Below are 17,115 nucleotides of genomic sequence, written 5' to 3' on the forward strand. Positions count from 1 at the left end.
TAGTTTAATGCATTAATATGTGGTTTAGTTTCCAGTTGCTGATTTTCACTGTACGTTATTTCGACAGCAGATAGCGGTAACAGCAGTCAGGTCAATTGAATTGCTGCAGCGGTCAGTCTTTATCTGTCATATTATTTATTTTATTTTATTATAGGTCTTGTCTGTTGTCGGTATGCAAGCTGTACAACATGAAAGATTAAAACTATAAGTGGAATGAAGAAAAACTAAACCTTAAGCTCAATTTTCTTTTTTAGCTAAAAAAAAAATACTAAAAAACAAAGTAAAACTAAACTGAAATGAAAAATCAGACATTAATAAAAAAAAATAATAATAAATAAACTATTAAATAGTAAAACTATTCAAACCTTGGGTGGTAATAATTTTCCACTCAGAAAACATAGATGTGTCTTAGTTTAAAATTTGCTGAGGAATTTGAAGGTAGTCGTCCATCTTTCTTTAGACCATAACATTACGTTATGGTCAGCATCCAACACTGTTTATCTGAACTTCTCTACTTTGCAGACAGGACTCCGATCTTTCTTTTAGTTATAGTTTTAAGCTTTAGTAGTTTCTGATCTGTTTTAAACCACCCAACCAATTTTAATTAGTCTGCAGGTGAAAGTTTAAGTGAGATTGTCTCCTTAAAAGCTTTAAATGAAATAGTTAAGTTATGACTGAAGGCAGATGATGTTTAAGGAATTAAATCAATTTAAATCAACTTAAAATTTCTACCAAGTAAACTGTATCTACAATAAATTTAAACATTTGCAATTTAGTAGAAAACAGGTGTATGATGCATAATAATTCTAATCTGGGACAATAACTTTCAGATGTATTATGAAAATATTAGTATAACACTCATGACTTTAGTGTTTGATTTTTAACATCGAAATGACCGGCGGAGGTTCAGGAGGAGAGGAGTTACTTCAGGGTGTTTGAGGAAGAAAGGAAGTGAGGTCGGATGGAGGTAGAGGATAGGAAACTGAAAGGTCCCTGCTGGGAGGTACCGTGCTAATGTTTTGCTGATTGCGTTTGACCCGCTCCATCTCTGGGGTCTCTGGCACTGAGGTGCCCTGTCCCACTCCTTCTTTGTAACGATGCTTTGAACGAGACAACACAGAACAGTCACATACGACGGCAGCACACTCCACGGGAGATTAGTTTGCAGATCGGGAGGAGAGCAGATCTCAAAATAAGAGAGGGAATAAACAGTTCTGGTAAAAAAGGAATGGTTTATGGAAGTAAAAAAACACGTTAGGATGGAGGAGGATAAACCAGCACTAAAAAATTAACTTCTCTTTTTTTGTTTTAGAAAAGAAAGATATGATAGGATGATGAGAATGAGGAGGGTCACTGCAGTCGGTTTTCCTCTACCAGACTGATATTCTTCTGGGTTTCTCGGACCCGCTTCACCTCAGGGAGATCAGGTATGGTGGTCCCTTGACCCACAGAATCCTTGTAATGTATCTGCCCATTGCAAATGTCACAAAGGTAAACAGTAAGATAGCATCCTGTTTTATACACACCAACATGTCCATCACTTGTGGTGATTTCACTCAGAATTAATATATTAGTTTTTCATTTTTCATAAATGAATTAGGACCTAACAATCATATATTTAGTCATACGTTTCTTCATCTGTAGATGATGAAAATGTTAATTCATAGGAACAATCGATGTTACAGATGAGTCCCTACCTATATAAACTTAGTCCAAAAAGTCTACAGATAAAATAATCAGCCATGTTTACTGGTACAACGCCATTTTGAAAGCCTACTTCCTCTCTTTCTTTAGCATACATTTTCGTTAATATGTTAATTGTAATTGTTAAGCCATATTCTTGTATACATATGCATATTATTATTTGTTTCAGGTTTCCTGATGTTTCAGGGACTTTTCTCAGTCTCACAGATCCTCCATCATCGTTTCAGGTCAATATTAACTTCCTGTTTACCAAAACATGCCATCATAGAAATGTTTTTCTAAACATTTGCATTTGGTTGAATTTTAAGAGAGAATTTGCTTAGTTTAATGCATTAATATGTGGTTTAGTTTCCAGTTGCTGATTTTCACTGTACGTTATTTCGACAGCAGATAGCGGTAACAGCAGTCAGGTCAATTGAATTGCTGCAGCGGTCAGTCTTTATCTGTCATATTATTTATTTTATTTTATTATAGGTCTTGTCTGTTGTCGGTATGCAAGCTGTACAACATGAAAGATTAAAACTATAAGTGGAATGAAGAAAAACTAAACCTTAAGCTCAATTTTCTTTTTTAGCTAAAAAAAAAATACTAAAAAACAAAGTAAAACTAAACTGAAATGAAAAATCAGACATTAATAAAAAAAAATAATAATAAATAAACTATTAAATAGTAAAACTATTCAAACCTTGGGTGGTAATAATTTTCCACTCAGAAAACATAGATGTGTCTTAGTTTAAAATTTGCTGAGGAATTTGAAGGTAGTCGTCCATCTTTCTTTAGACCATAACATTACGTTATGGTCAGCATCCAACACTGTTTATCTGAACTTCTCTACTTTGCAGACAGGACTCCGATCTTTCTTTTAGTTATAGTTTTAAGCTTTAGTAGTTTCTGATCTGTTTTAAACCACCCAACCAATTTTAATTAGTCTGCAGGTGAAAGTTTAAGTGAGATTGTCTCCTTAAAAGCTTTAAATGAAATAGTTAAGTTATGACTGAAGGCAGATGATGTTTAAGGAATTAAATCAATTTAAATCAACTTAAAATTTCTACCAAGTAAACTGTATCTACAATAAATTTAAACATTTGCAATTTAGTAGAAAACAGGTGTATGATGCATAATAATTCTAATCTGGGACAATAACTTTCAGATGTATTATGAAAATATTAGTATAACACTCATGACTTTAGTGTTTGATTTTTAACATCGAAATGACCGGCGGAGGTTCAGGAGGAGAGGAGTTACTTCAGGGTGTTTGAGGAAGAAAGGAAGTGAGGTCGGATGGAGGTAGAGGATAGGAAACTGAAAGGTCCCTGCTGGGAGGTACCGTGCTAATGTTTTGCTGATTGCGTTTGACCCGCTCCATCTCTGGGGTCTCTGGCACTGAGGTGCCCTGTCCCACTCCTTCTTTGTAACGATGCTTTGAACGAGACAACACAGAACAGTCACATACGACGGCAGCACACTCCACGGGAGATTAGTTTGCAGATCGGGAGGAGAGCAGATCTCAAAATAAGAGAGGGAATAAACAGTTCTGGTAAAAAAGGAATGGTTTATGGAAGTAAAAAAACACGTTAGGATGGAGGAGGATAAACCAGCACTAAAAAATTAACTTCTCTTTTTTTGTTTTAGAAAAGAAAGATATGATAGGATGATGAGAATGAGGAGGGTCACTGCAGTCGGTTTTCCTCTACCAGACTGATATTCTTCTGGGTTTCTCGGACCCGCTTCACCTCAGGGAGATCAGGTATGGTGGTCCCTTGACCCACAGAATCCTTGTAATGTATCTGCCCATTGCAAATGTCACAGAGGTAAACAGTAAGATAGCATCCTGTTTTATACACAACAACATGTCCATCACTTGTGGTGATTTCACTCAGAATTATTATATTAGTTTTTCATTTTTCCTAAATGAATTAGGACCTAACAATCATATATTTAGTCATACGTTTCTTCATCTGTAGATGATGAAAATGTTAATTTATAGGAACAATAGATGTTACAGATGAGTCCCTACCTATATAAACTTAGTCCAAAAAGTCTACAGATAAAATAATCAGCCATGTTTACTGGTACAACGCCATTTTGAAAGCCTACTTCCTCTCTTTCTTTAGCATAGATTTTCCTTAATTAGTTGATTGTAATCGTTAAGCATTATTCTTATATACATATGCATATTTTTAGATTTTTGTTTCAGGTTTCCTGATGTTTCAGGGACTTTTTTCAGTCTCACAGATCCTCAATCATCGTTTCAGGTCAATATTGACTTACTCTTTACCAAAACATGCCATCATAGAAATGTTTTTCTAAACATTTGCATTTGGTTAAAAAATAAACTTTCTTCTAATCTTTGGTAGGTTTCTAAAACCATAAATATAGTTTATGGTCCAGCCAAGAAGTCAGTGGCTCAATAAATGGCCCTATTGACCCATTAATATGTAACGCAATTATAATAGAAAGTTCAAACTATATCCGATAACAAAAGTTGTTTTATTTGGATTTTAGGTCTGGATTTTGGATGTTGAAATTTTAATACGTTTTAAAACTTCATTTTATAATCTAATTTGCTCTTTGTGACCATAATACGAAAGTTGATTTGTGAAAATGAATGTATTTATGACACGTTGCAGCTTTACCTGAGAGGTAGTGCAACTGCATATTAAAAAAAATTATACTTTAAAAAATGTTTAAATCTTTAATCTAAAATCTTTAAATTTAATGAGCAATTAGCAGATAAATAATTAAATGGTAGGTGAAGGCACTAACGTCTCAGAATAGTTCAGAGAAAAAAAAATGTGTTGCAAAAATAAAGAAAAAATGTAGCTAAATCTGTTTAAAATGTCGTCAAAGGTGCCTTCAACGTCTGACTCCTGTAAATTTGTTACGATTACGATTATTGCAGGAATACATCCCCACATCTATAGATAAACTGAAATGAAATATACGACCTTTTCGTACATTTCCAGCGGGAAATTATAGCACTGCAATAAAATATGATCTTTTATCGTTAAGTGCCAATAAATGTGGCTGGTTCTGTTAATCCTTGAGCTGTTGTGTTAAATTAAGAATTGTCAAAATAATCTCCTGCAGCTACTGTGGGATTAAGATGTTATGCTAGACTTTTGAAAGAACCAAACTTTAAATGTATTCCACTAGCCGATTAGCTTATTAGCTTCCTTTTTTAGGTTAGCAAAAAACTATAAGTTGGGAAAAAATAGAGGTTTTGTTCAAACAAGACATCAAACTGTTGATGGGAAGATATTACATGTAGAGTAAGGTCAGGTTTTATTTAAAGTTACTGGACAATAAGGGAGCATGGATGGAGAATCGAGGCTGGGGGGGATAAAATGGTCGCCCGTTGGAGTACCGTGCTAATGTTGCGCTGGTTACGCTTTACTCTCTCCATCTCAGGGGTTTCAGGCAAAGCTGTCCCTCCTCCCAAATCTTCTTTGTAATGAATCTTTGTGTGGATGAAGCACGAAAGCACGAACAAAAAGTTAGCCTGGTCCTTCTGCTCACACTCATGCTTAGATGAGCAGCACCATTAGAGCACAAAGAATCAGCAACAAGGAGAGCAAATGAAAAGCAAACAACAAAGATCACAACTCTAAACACACAAGTTCACCTACAGCTGTAAACATTAGTCCACCAAACTAAATCTAAAGGGTTAGTTCTCATTAAAAGGCTGTATGTAACAATGAACTTAATTTAAAGAGATGTAAGGTTGATGCCAGAGTTTGTTAAAATGAAGAAAGACAAACTCAAAAAACGGTTAAAGATGAAAAAATGAAAATAAAAACTATTGTAGAATATATACCAAGCTGAAATTCTTTGTGTTTTCTTTAACACGGAGCATTTCTGGAGTGTCCTTAACAGTAGACACTTTGCCTTTTGTGTTTTTTAGGTCAATCTGGTATTGGAGCTATAAGAAGAAGGGAAAAATGGTTTGGTTAAAGTGTCTAAAGAAGGGAAAAAGAAGGGAAACCAGTGCAAAATACATTCTCTATTATCTGCCCTTTCAGCGCTGATTAAAGCATAACTTATAAATAACACAAACACAAGTGAACAATTCAAAAGAGTTTAATATTTCCATATCTTAATGCAGAAGGCAGAGACTATATGAATATAAAACAAAGAAAATAGCTTTTCCAACTTACAGTGCTGAAGTTCCTCTGGTTCTCACGGACTCTCTGCATCTCCGGGGTATCCAGAACCGGCACATAGTGGGACATCGTCTTCTCAGCTTCCTCTTTGTACTTTTTCTGTTTTAAACAATGAAGAAAAAAAGCACATTTAAAGGTCAAGCTGGTGATTTGGGTTTAAACACTGCACTCACAGAAGACAAAGTGTTTCCGGTCGTTTTCAGAGAGGGAATTTATTGTTCATTTCAAACCTGGCTGACGATGTTCCTCATCTGCTGAGCGTGGATGATGTCAGGGGTGTCGATGACGGTGGTGTAGCTGGCTCTGTCCATCTCAGCGGTCTGTTTGTATTTAGTCTAAAGAGGAGAAACCATCACTGAGGACTTCCTCATGTAGCTATGAAACAGTATAATCCAGCACACACATTATAGATTAAAGTTTTTTGCAAACGTGCTAAAGTTTACTGAACTGTTGCATAAGTTTTTGCAGCAGATTCTGGTTTGTATTTAAGTCTAGAGCAGGGGTCTGCAACATTTCAAGTTCATAGAGCCAGTTTGCCCTGAGTCTGGCTAAATAAAAGTCACTTAGAGCCACATTAAATTACTTTTAATAAAACACAATCGCTTATAGGGGTGATCAGTGAGGCAGCTGCCTTGCAGCAAGAAGGTTCTGGGTTCAATTCCCGGCCCGGGGTCTTTCTGCATGGAGTTTGCATGTCTCCCTCAGCATACGTGGGTTCTCTCTGGGTACTCCAGCTTCCTCCCACAGTCCAAAAACATGACTGTTATGTTAACTCTAAATTCTCCTCAGGTGTGTGTGAATTGTTTTTGTCTCTGTGTTGCCCTGTGATGGACTGGCAACCTGTCCAGGTTGTTCTGCGCCTCATAGGAATAGGCACCAGCACCCCTTACAACTCCAGCAGGGATAAAGCGTGACAAAAATAGATGAAACTGATTATTTTCATTGACATCTGCCAAAGGAGATCTGTTCCCATCTTAAACAACCAACAGTTTATTGGTATTTTTAGCTAAATAATAAGGAACAATAAGAAACAACATAAAACAATAAAAAAAGATTAAACATTTATTTTCTTCTACAGGCTATTATTTAATATATAAAGAAAATAAAATCGAAAGACAAAACATACAGTTTTGCCAACATTTTACAATGTATGTTGCGTTGCATTAAAATCCTGATAATATAACCTGAATTTTAGGAAGATTTTATTAAAACGGACCTGACTGAGGATTTCAGTTGCATTCCTGGCTCTCATAAAGTCCGGCGTGTCTGTAGCCAAAGCCAACATTCCTTTACCCTTGATCTCCTGCTCCAATGACTTCTTATACTCCCTCTGCAAACAGGAAGAAAAAAAAATCCAAAATAACAACTACATCATTTACTAAACCAAATAGATACAAACGACAGACATTTCTACTGTTTCATACTGAGGAGGGCTGCAAAACACCTAGGGGGACAGGGACCAGAATAGGTTAGCAGGAGTTAGGGAAGATTTAGGGAAAACAATAGATTTAAGACCACAGGAGCTCCACTTAAAACTGAAAAAATAAATAGGAAATGGAAGTCAAGAGTTAAAACAGCATATAAAAACATAATTAGTCCTTTTTAACTTGAGATTATTTTTTTAATCAATTACAACCCAATGAATTTCAAAAATTGAGAGTTTATTTAGATTAAAAATAAAGGAAAAGGCATGTTTTAAGCACGTTTCAAGTGTGTCAGCTTTAAGAAAAATAAAGAAGTATAAAAAAATAAAGGGGGACACGAGGGAAATTTCAAAAGAAAGTATTTTTCTAAACTACGGAGCGATTAAAAAGTAGTGATGTTAAAAAGCAGGAAGCTCGACACAGAATCAAACCCATGTAGTGCAGCGACAGTTTAGTTTAGAGGGGGAGGGGGTTCACCATGAGTGGGGTTAGGTGCGGGGGGGGGGGGGTCAATCAATCAGATAAGAGCGTGATGCCACCTCCATCACCTCCCGGTTAGCCGTACCTCACACAGGATTTGAGTGGCATTCTTTGCCCTCAAAAGCTCCGGAGTTTCCTCCAGTACAGTTAGCCCTTTACCCTTCACTCCCTCCTCTAGATCCTTCCTGTACTCTTTCTACACAACGGAAGAAAGACAAGAGAGACTGCAGAGATGGGCACACAGGCAGGCAAGGCCAAGGCATACAGACAATTAAGGCTCAAAGTCACCAAAATCTCAACAAAAAATAAAATAACGGCAGCTGCTCTCATATTAATACAACTAAAAATATTTACACAGGGAGAAAGTGGAGATATTGCTGACTTTGGCAAACAGATATGGTAAAACAAGTTTTACATAAAATGAAACATGGAAAGTAGCTTCAAAACAAGAAACTGAAAACTTTTCTTCATTTAAACTGTTGCATGCAGTTCTAAAGAACGTTGCTGTATAAATTCAAGGGGTTGATGGATGGAAACGAGGAGTTTTAAGATGTCAGTGGATGCAGAGCAACTCAGACTACTTCTCTGCAAAAGCATGCAGTGTGGGAAATAGTTGTGTGGTCGCTTAGGCAAGCAGGGCAGTGAAACAGCTTAAAAGCAAAAAAAGCAAGCTTATAGACGGAGAAGTAGGAGGATAAAAGATGTGTAAACAAAGGAGGGGGCGGGGCTTTGGCTGTGGTATAATCTTAGTATGATGAGGTAAAAAAGGGGGAGGTTAACGGGATAAACCAGCCTTCAGTTACCTCACTGGCTATTTTGGTGGCGTGTCTGACATGAATCATGGCAGGAGTGACCTCCAAGCCTGAGAGGTTCTTCCCCCTCATGGACTCCTCAAAGTCCTTCTTATAGTCTTTCTATTGGCCACAAAGATAAGACAGACAGAGCTCAGACAATCACATGCAAGCAGAGTGGAGCTGTGCAGCTACAGCATCACTGTTTGCTAAGTACGACCTACTATAGATCAGCCATTCTGCAGTCTGTGACATAAAAGCATTGGAGCCAGTTGGTTTACATTTGGGAACTTTTTTAGGTTTAACAGCAGTCAAACCGTTTTGTATTGTTGCTCACCAGCGTTTGCAATTATTCCACTGATATTTTGAAGTTATAGTGGAGGATTTGATCTAACTTTTTGAAAAGACACGTCTTCTCCAGTTGAAAAAAATAAACTTCTCATGCACAATTCTATCCCGAGAGAGAGCGTGCGCAATCCCATTTCTCTTCGTGCATGCTCAGTTTAAAAGTTGCTGTTTTCATTGCTCATACAAGCTTACTTTCCAAAAGATGATTTGCAATTTTTCCACTATGTCAGATTTCTAAATTTCTAAACTTAGAACAATTGTGTCCAGAGGTGATCTTGAAATGATTATCCATGCCTTTGCGTCTTCCCGTTTAAACTACTGTAACAGTCTTTCTCATGTCTACACAAAAAGGAGTTGTCTCGTCTTCAGTAGGTTCAGAACTCTGCGGCGAGGTTACTGACTCATACAAACAGAAGGGGCTCATATAACGCAGATTCTAAAAGCTCTTCATCGGCTCCCAGTTTCTTTTCGGTTCCAGTTTAAAATCCTGGTGCTGACCTTCAGGGCCTTTCACAGTCAGGCTCCCTCCTACATTAGAGACTTGTTGTGTCCATATACCCCCTCTCGGAGCAATCTGGAACGATTTCTGTAACGTTTTCCTTGCACTTACTTGATTAGTTGATTTAAGCGTGAACTGAAAACATATTTGTTTAAGAAAGCATTTTTATTCCAGTAGATTAAGTGTTGTTTTATGACCATGTCTTTTGTGACTGTAAATGTATTTTATTTGTATTTTAATTTTGTGAAGCTCTTTGTGACCTCTATGTCTGTGAAAGGTGCTATATAAATAAACATCACTTACCTACTTACAATTAGTAGGACCACTTATTTTGATGATCCAACCCGAAAAAGAACATCCTCCACTATACCTTTAAGAATATCTAATGTTGATCTCTCAGTCTTTAGAGGGTGGAAACTTTCATGACATCACTCTAATCTTTAACACATCCACCGATTTAAATTAAAAAATTTGTGAAAAACTTTTGACTCAGCTGTCAGTCTAAGGATCCTTATCCTCGTGAATTCACCAAACAACTCAGCTGAATAACTTTATTATATAACCTATATCAGTGGATGGTGTAACAAGAATGTGTGGGTTTTCAAATGAAAAGATCAAGGAGCAAAGATATTTTAAATGTGAAGATCCCATGACCAGCCCTTGCAATCCTGTTTTAACACAAATAAACACCTAAATCCTAAACAACAACAAAAAAACACTTTAAATGACTAAAGCTGACAATAAAAGAAATGTCATGACTTTAGAAAACCCTGGGTGTTCCTATATTAACCAAAAACATAAAATTAGCAGCTAATCTGCACAGAGGCAGCAAAATAATCTGAGATTTGGCCTCAGACTTTGTTCAGCCTTCAGAAGTGATGTGATGCGGAGACGTCATGAAATGAGCAGAACCCAGACGGGGAGAGGCACCTTTGCTTTGAAGGGAAGTCCTTCCTTCAAGTCTGGAAGAAAACTACTAATATTTCTCTTATATTATTTCCTCTTACGTTTGCCTATAGGGGACTTTAAAAAGGTTTTAAGAACATGATATAGAAAGTTTAAATCTGTTTTTCTTTTCATCACATTTGTTTAGTAAAATTAATTAAAGTATACATGTTTGAAAATACTGATTTAACTTTGTCAGGCTATTAGGGAAATTCATCTGTGGCTCTATTTTAACCAATATCAGAATAAAAGTTGGTTTAAGCAGCTTGTCCTTGATTCTTCTGATTTAAATTCTCTGCCCTGTAGAAGTGTTGCACATCAAAGCAATTACCGGTACCAAGTATTTTACGAACATATGTCTTCATTGTTCACTGATTTATACATAACTTTGTTACTAAAGATCACAAGTTTTGTTTTGCAGGATAATTACTAATAATACAACTGGAAATTTATCAAATTCTTTACTGTTTACTATATTGCATCATAATTATTGAGTAAATTCTATTCCATTATTGTTTCTGGCAAAGAAGACATTTTGCAAATGGAAAAAAACTTTAAAAATGTTTTTATAAAAAATCGGTTTTCTTTGACTTGTAGTTTTCTTAAGATTTTGTTTTTCCAAAAAAATTTACTTTTAAAATGTATTTTTACAGATTTTTGATTTTTTTTTTTTAATTCACAAAAGTTTTTTTTACATATTTAAATTTTTTTTTTTTGAGTTTGAGTTTTGCATATTTGTTAAAGAAATACGTTCTTCATCAAATTAGTGTTTCACAGATCGAATTCTCTTCGTTTTAAGTCCAATAAAAACACTCCTGATGCGCACACTGACCAATGCAACGTTGCTGCTAACAACCATGCGACCAATAGAAATGTCCCTTCCATCCTCATCCAGAGGAAAGCCCGCCCCCAGAAGTGAAACACAAATGGTCTCTGAAATGCAATTTCAAAAACATGAAATTTTCGCCAATCGATCTGAGAAAGAGAAATAATAAAGAACGATAAAGAACCTGTAAAAAATTTGTACTTCTGTTAAACTAAATAGAAAAATTATGTTAAAAAATAATATGAAATCTAGAAATCTATATATAAATGAAATCTAAAAAAATATATATCATATGAAAAAGCAAAAGTTACTCTTTCAATCCAATAGGATTAAGATGGTTTCTTTTTTTTACATTCTTTATTTCAGAATATGATAAATTCAAAATTTCTACATATATTCATATGCATCTTTATGCAACTACAAACAATATCAAACCCAAGAAGGAAAAAATATATAAATATAAACTAAAAGCTAAAATAAATAGCAAAATAAAAATAAGAAGTGGTGGGGCTCAGCAGGCTTTCAGATCTGTTTCGGCAATTGACAGTTCTTAAAAGGGTCTTCGTGGGCTCACATAGAAGGGAGGTGTACCTTTCTACTAGTGTTGCAGCAATACGAGTATCGGGGGTGTTATACTTCATATGGGGCCCACCCAAATAATGTTGCTTTACTATTGTGTCGTTACGCCATTGGGGAGAGATACATAAAATGTGGGCTGACAAAGTTTTTTAAAATTTTTTTCAGCATATGTCGTTCTTTATCCGTGTGGAAATCCAAATTAGGTGATAGGCAGGGCCCACACTCCTAGAATATGTATTTCCCATGCAGTTTTACTGTTATCTTCTCCATTATATACACATCCTTCAACCTTTCTTGCCATTGTGGGGTGGGGTAGCAACGGCTTAAGCCAAGACAGAGTTATAACTATCCTTGCTACTAATAGCAGAATGTGTAGTAACTGGGCTTTTCTTTTCCAAATATTTTTCTTTAGGGGTCAAACCTAATATATAGTATAGCGGGTTCAGTGGTAACGTAAACTCGAGTTTTCTTTTAATTTCTGTCTGGATCGATTAGAATGTTTTTCAAAGTTTCTGTATTGCATTTTTTTAAGCTTCCATTTATAAATTGTGTTCCTTGCTTGCAACAATAATGGAACATAATGTACCCCAACCCTTCCATACATAGTTAAGTTGGGAGCTTGATTAATTAAGAACAGTTGCTTGATAAATGGTACCATTTTCCCAGGTGTCTGGAAGCTCATTAAACAACATTTAGAAAGGTAAACCATGTGGGGGTTATCTACATTCTTTAAAATTTCTTTCAGATTCATAACTACAACCATCCGTAAAGCTCAAGTGACGAACAGGAGCGCTACATTTCTAATCTAATGTGTTTTGAAGCCAAGCTGGCATCTGCAGCTACTTTTAGCACAAAGGTGAGAGGAGTTGATACCTGGCTCTGCATGTGCTGCGCCTCCTTAGCCGTCACATAAGTCGGGGTCTCAAAGTCCAGCATGGGTTTGCCCTTCTCCTTCTCATATTTCTCCCTGTATTTAACCTGTAAGGGCCAAACGTACACAAAGTTAAATAGGAAATAGTGAAATGTGGCCATTTAAATGCAGGTCCATTGTTTCCATAGAAAGACAAATATGCAAAGCTTGTTAGTAACATATTTAAACCTGCATACACATCTCTCATTTTCAAATCAGTGTAGGAGATAGAGATGTCCCAATCCAATCTAGGGTTTATACTTGTGTCCAAATCGAGACTTTTTTTCTTTCAACACAAGTCTTTCAGTCCATAGCTGAGAGATGTGCAGAGAGCAGCTGAGACACTCGTCATTACATTCTACAAGGATCAAAGAAAGCACTGTTTCTGTAAAGCAGGAAAGTGTTACTTTCCTCTAGAATTTCTCTGTGCACAATTAATAATAAATCAAAATTAATCCCTTTGAAGCTTAATAATTGAGTCATACATGTAATTGTGCAGAAACAGTGCTAAATTCAGCGTATGAACACTGTCAGCAGGAGCTTAATGTGAGATTGTTTGGGTCTGTAGCTGCATGTTTAGAACCAGATAGTTCTTTAATATTTCTACTCCAAAGTGACCAGGATCCTCAGTATTAGACAATAAATGCTTATCGAGACATCCCTCAGTGTCGGCTGATGATTGAAACAAGTTAAACAAACATTTCAAAGTTTGCAAAGTGTTTGTTGTTCCTGACAGTTTGCAGCACTTACGTTGCTCTGAAGTTCAGAGGCCTCCTTGAGATGAAGCTGCTCTGGTGTGTCAGGAATCATGTGGTAGTGACCCTTACTCTCCTCAAATTTCCTCTTGTAGCGGTACTACAGGGAATTCTCAGTAAAGTAAGAAGCTTAATACAGCAAAGGAGAAATGTCTGACTGGACCCTTCTGCATTAAGCATGAAGTTGCTCGTACTGCACCTTGCTGCAGTATTCACGTCCCTTAAACTTGATCACATTTTGTCACGTTAAAAGCAAAAACTTTAGGCTATTGAACTGGGATAATATGTGATATACTAAAACAAATTTGTTCAGAATTGGGATATGAAAGAAAAATGATGCATGATTAGGATAAGGGAACATATATTTCCAAATTGTACCATAGATTTAAGCAAAAACCGTGCTTATGTTTAAAGTCGTTAAAATTACACTTAAACAAGGCCAAGTCACTGAGTTTTAACGAGTGTGATGGCCACCAACAGGTTTTTTTTTTTTTTTTTTTGAACATTTCTTTTTTTTGTGATTTTTAATACTAGCCAGAGGGGGTATGACAGTAAAGTAACAAGGAATACAAAGGTCACCAGGCCAGGACTTAAAGCTGTGACGCCCATTGAATCCTAGGCCCCGGTAAATTGGTCCCACACTTAACCTTGCACCACTGCTGTGCCCTGAAGCTGTTTTTGAGCACATTTACATCATTATTTGCACAGAGACTTGAGAAACAAGGACATTTTTTTCATCCCCCAGGACAATACCCTGTTGGACGGTGAATCTCTAATATTTAGCCTCAAGTCTTTTGTGACTGCAGAACAGTATCCCCACAGCATGATGCAGCCACCATCACAGCAACTTTGTGTTCAGGGTGATCTGCAGAGATAGTTCTGCACACAGAGATTTCTGCATGTGTATAAAATGCTAAATGTACAGTCAGCATCTCTTCAAGATGTTCACATTATTGTTAACTTTAAAAAGGGACTACTTATGGCTTTGACCTGTTGCAATGTTGACAGCTTCTCCTTCCTGTGAATCTGTGTAGCTACTCCAGTGTTACCAAAGGCTTTTTAGCAGCTTGTCTTCCCTTACTAACCATTGTGCAGGATTTTATTATTATTTTTATTTTTTTCAAATTAAAGGAAACAGAATACATAAGCACGACAAAGTCGTCGGAATTTTATTATTAAAACCTTTTCAAAAACACCACTCGTTTCCTTATCTAAATCACTGTTTAGATCGTTTAGATTAACTGTCACATAAAACCCTCCTGGAGCAGTGACAAAATGTGAAAAAGTGCAAAGGAAAATCAACACCATTAGAAAGCACTTCAAACACTAAGGCAGAAGGAAACACTAACAGTATAAGTAAATGAAAAGATGTAGTTATCATTCAGAGGATAAATGATCCAAACAAGTTGAAGTTGTCGTTATGTGATCTTTAATAAAACCATAATTTTGACCAACGGTAGTAAAAGTAAAGCGTTAGATGTTAAAGGTGAGGAGGGTGAGGATCACTACCAGATGAGGTCTACAGATTATGATTGTTTAGATGATGGAGCCTAGAGTTTAAATCTAAGGTGAAATGTTTACTACAAGCATGTAGGGAAGTTGATGTTACCCTGGATCACATTGAGTTCAATAGATGGGAGGGGGGGGTGAGGAAAGGGTTTTAAAAAATGCAGAGGATGATGGTGATATCTTACGTCACTTGAGAGTTTGCTGGCGCTCAGATTGTGCTGCATGGACAGAGACTCGGCCATGTCGGTGACAGGTTTGTGGATCTTCTTCAGGTCACCCTTGTACTTCACCTGTGAAGAAGTCAGCACATGATCTCCATCAGGTAATGGAAAGTTATTTAGTTTATGAAGGCTTCCAACAGTAATCAAACCATGTCATCATCCTGCAAAACATTACTTTATGCCTATAAAAAGAAAATTACACCAAAAAGAAAAAAAACATTGTTAGACCCAACCTAACTTGGAGGTCTTCACGGCGATTGTAATAACAAACCTTCAAATACAAGCAGCCACTCAAAGGTGCCTGTAATTCCTACATGCCTGGTTAGAGAGGAAATCTTTGGCGCGATGTTTTCTCTGTGATTACCTACCTCACTCGCCAGATCGTTGGCATCCTTCATGGTTTTGTAAATCTTGCTCTCCTTCGGGTCAAACTGAGGTTTCTTTCCTTTCATCTCCTTATCAAATTTCTCCTTGTACTTCACCTGGTTAAGTCAGAATGAGTACTGAGTTAGGACAGATAAGCTAATCAATATGCCATAAATGACAAAAAGACAGGGTATACAAGTGTATATAAAAGTATTAGTAACTCAGTATTTATAGTTTGTTGGCCTTTGACATGCTGTATAACAGCTGGTAACTGGGTATAGCATCACATTTATGGCGTCTATGTAAAAATGTGTGAAGAAAAACATTAATTCATCTTTTTAATTGCAGTAGCATAACATCAACCTTTAACAATCCAACCTTTAATTTGTGTACAATTAACTGTGAGGAGGAAAACCCTTTTTAAATCGCTGCTTTTCCCTTATCAGAACTATCCTCAGAAAACCTCCTTCAGCTAATCTGGAGAAACTCAAAACCTTTTTAGGACAAATTAAGACACTCCACGGTTTCCTGGGTCGTCCCCTGGGCTCCCCCCAGTGGAAAGTGTCTGGTGACAGGCGTACAGGAGGCATCTAGAAAAGATGCCATCTTCCTGTAGGTGTGGAGAAGCAGTGGCTCTACTCTGGGACTATTGGAGTAAGCTCATTTCAGGGGCTTGCAAATGAGATCTCGGTTTATTTTGTTTTAGGTTTTTTTTTTCGATCATGATGACCAATATTTGCTGACTATTGCAAAAATAAATATATGAAAGCTAAGTATGTCAAGTTTTCCTGAAATAAGTATATTTTTTCTTGTTTTGAGAAGGTAAGTAGGACAGTTTACATACGGAATAAGATTGTTTATGCGTAAAATAAAAAAGTAAAGAAAACTTCAGTATCAGATTATCTTGTTTTAAGGCCAAAAACACTTAAATTGTGGATTTTCTTATTTATCTGCTCAAATTAAAGGCAAATAGACATATTTTACTTATTTTTAGGCCAGTTTTTGGAGCGCATAGGGTAATATAGGAATGTAGACGGACTGGTAAATCAACAGTCCTCAAGTCCTCAGGATAAAGTACTTCACATTAAGAACCATGCCCTCAGCTTGTAGTTTGTCCTCATCTCCTGTCGCTTTAAACTGTCCCAACACATGCAATGGATTATGACCAGAGGGAGCAAGAGGAAGAATTCCATCTGCAAAAAAATATATAAAATCTGCTGTTTCCTCAGCTGCAGGCAGCCCTTATAAAACCCAGCAGACTTCTGCAGTCCAGGACAGCTGCCCATATAATCATTCTTAATAATATTACTGGTTGTGGAATTGTTGGTACCCTTTGATAAATACCCTAAATCATATTCTTACTTTTTGAAAATCTTAGGAAGCAATTTATAACCCACTCTAGAAAGACAATGCTGATCCAAATTAAATTAACTGCTTTGATTGGTAAAAACAGAATCAAGTTGACCCAACTTAATTCATTAAGTTTATTGATTCCACTTATTATTACCAATCGAAGAGATTAATTTAAGCTGAAGCTTAACTTACTTTTTAGAGTGCTTATTTCAGAGTAATTCCTGAAGAATTTTTTTTTTCTG

At 36.4% G+C, this 17,115-nt stretch overlaps 1 protein-coding gene across 33 annotated transcripts in view; it reads right to left on the bottom strand.

The window, feature by feature from the left end:
* neb (nebulin) overlaps window positions 1-17,115 on the bottom strand; it is an 86,645-nt gene that overhangs the window by 9,045 nt on the left and 60,485 nt on the right. For 16 of the 33 annotated variants that reach the window (XM_038277727.1, XM_038277694.1, XM_038277726.1 and 13 more), the window contains 15 exons: window positions 15,523-15,636; window positions 15,119-15,223; window positions 13,420-13,524; window positions 12,633-12,737; window positions 8,575-8,685; window positions 7,857-7,967; window positions 7,084-7,197; window positions 6,098-6,202; window positions 5,862-5,966; window positions 5,522-5,626; window positions 5,072-5,164; window positions 3,399-3,491; window positions 3,032-3,124; window positions 1,375-1,467; window positions 1,008-1,100 (listed from right to left, as the gene is read on the bottom strand). In XM_038277727.1, the coding sequence (XP_038133655.1) occupies window positions 1,008-1,100; window positions 1,375-1,467; window positions 3,032-3,124; window positions 3,399-3,491; window positions 5,072-5,164; window positions 5,522-5,626; window positions 5,862-5,966; window positions 6,098-6,202; window positions 7,084-7,197; window positions 7,857-7,967; window positions 8,575-8,685; window positions 12,633-12,737; window positions 13,420-13,524; window positions 15,119-15,223; window positions 15,523-15,636 (1,545 nt within the window). The remainder of the gene's footprint in view (window positions 1-1,007; window positions 1,101-1,374; window positions 1,468-3,031; window positions 3,125-3,398; window positions 3,492-5,071; window positions 5,165-5,521; window positions 5,627-5,861; window positions 5,967-6,097; window positions 6,203-7,083; window positions 7,198-7,856; window positions 7,968-8,574; window positions 8,686-12,632; window positions 12,738-13,419; window positions 13,525-15,118; window positions 15,224-15,522; window positions 15,637-17,115) is intronic. The other 17 variants (XM_038277729.1, XM_038277711.1, XM_038277710.1 and 14 more) reach the window with 12 other exon arrangements.

Source organism: Cyprinodon tularosa, unplaced genomic scaffold, assembly GCF_016077235.1.
Source record: "Cyprinodon tularosa strain WSP-4 unplaced genomic scaffold, ASM1607723v1 ctg134, whole genome shotgun sequence".
NCBI classification, from domain to species: Eukaryota; Metazoa; Chordata; class Actinopteri; order Cyprinodontiformes; family Cyprinodontidae; genus Cyprinodon; species Cyprinodon tularosa.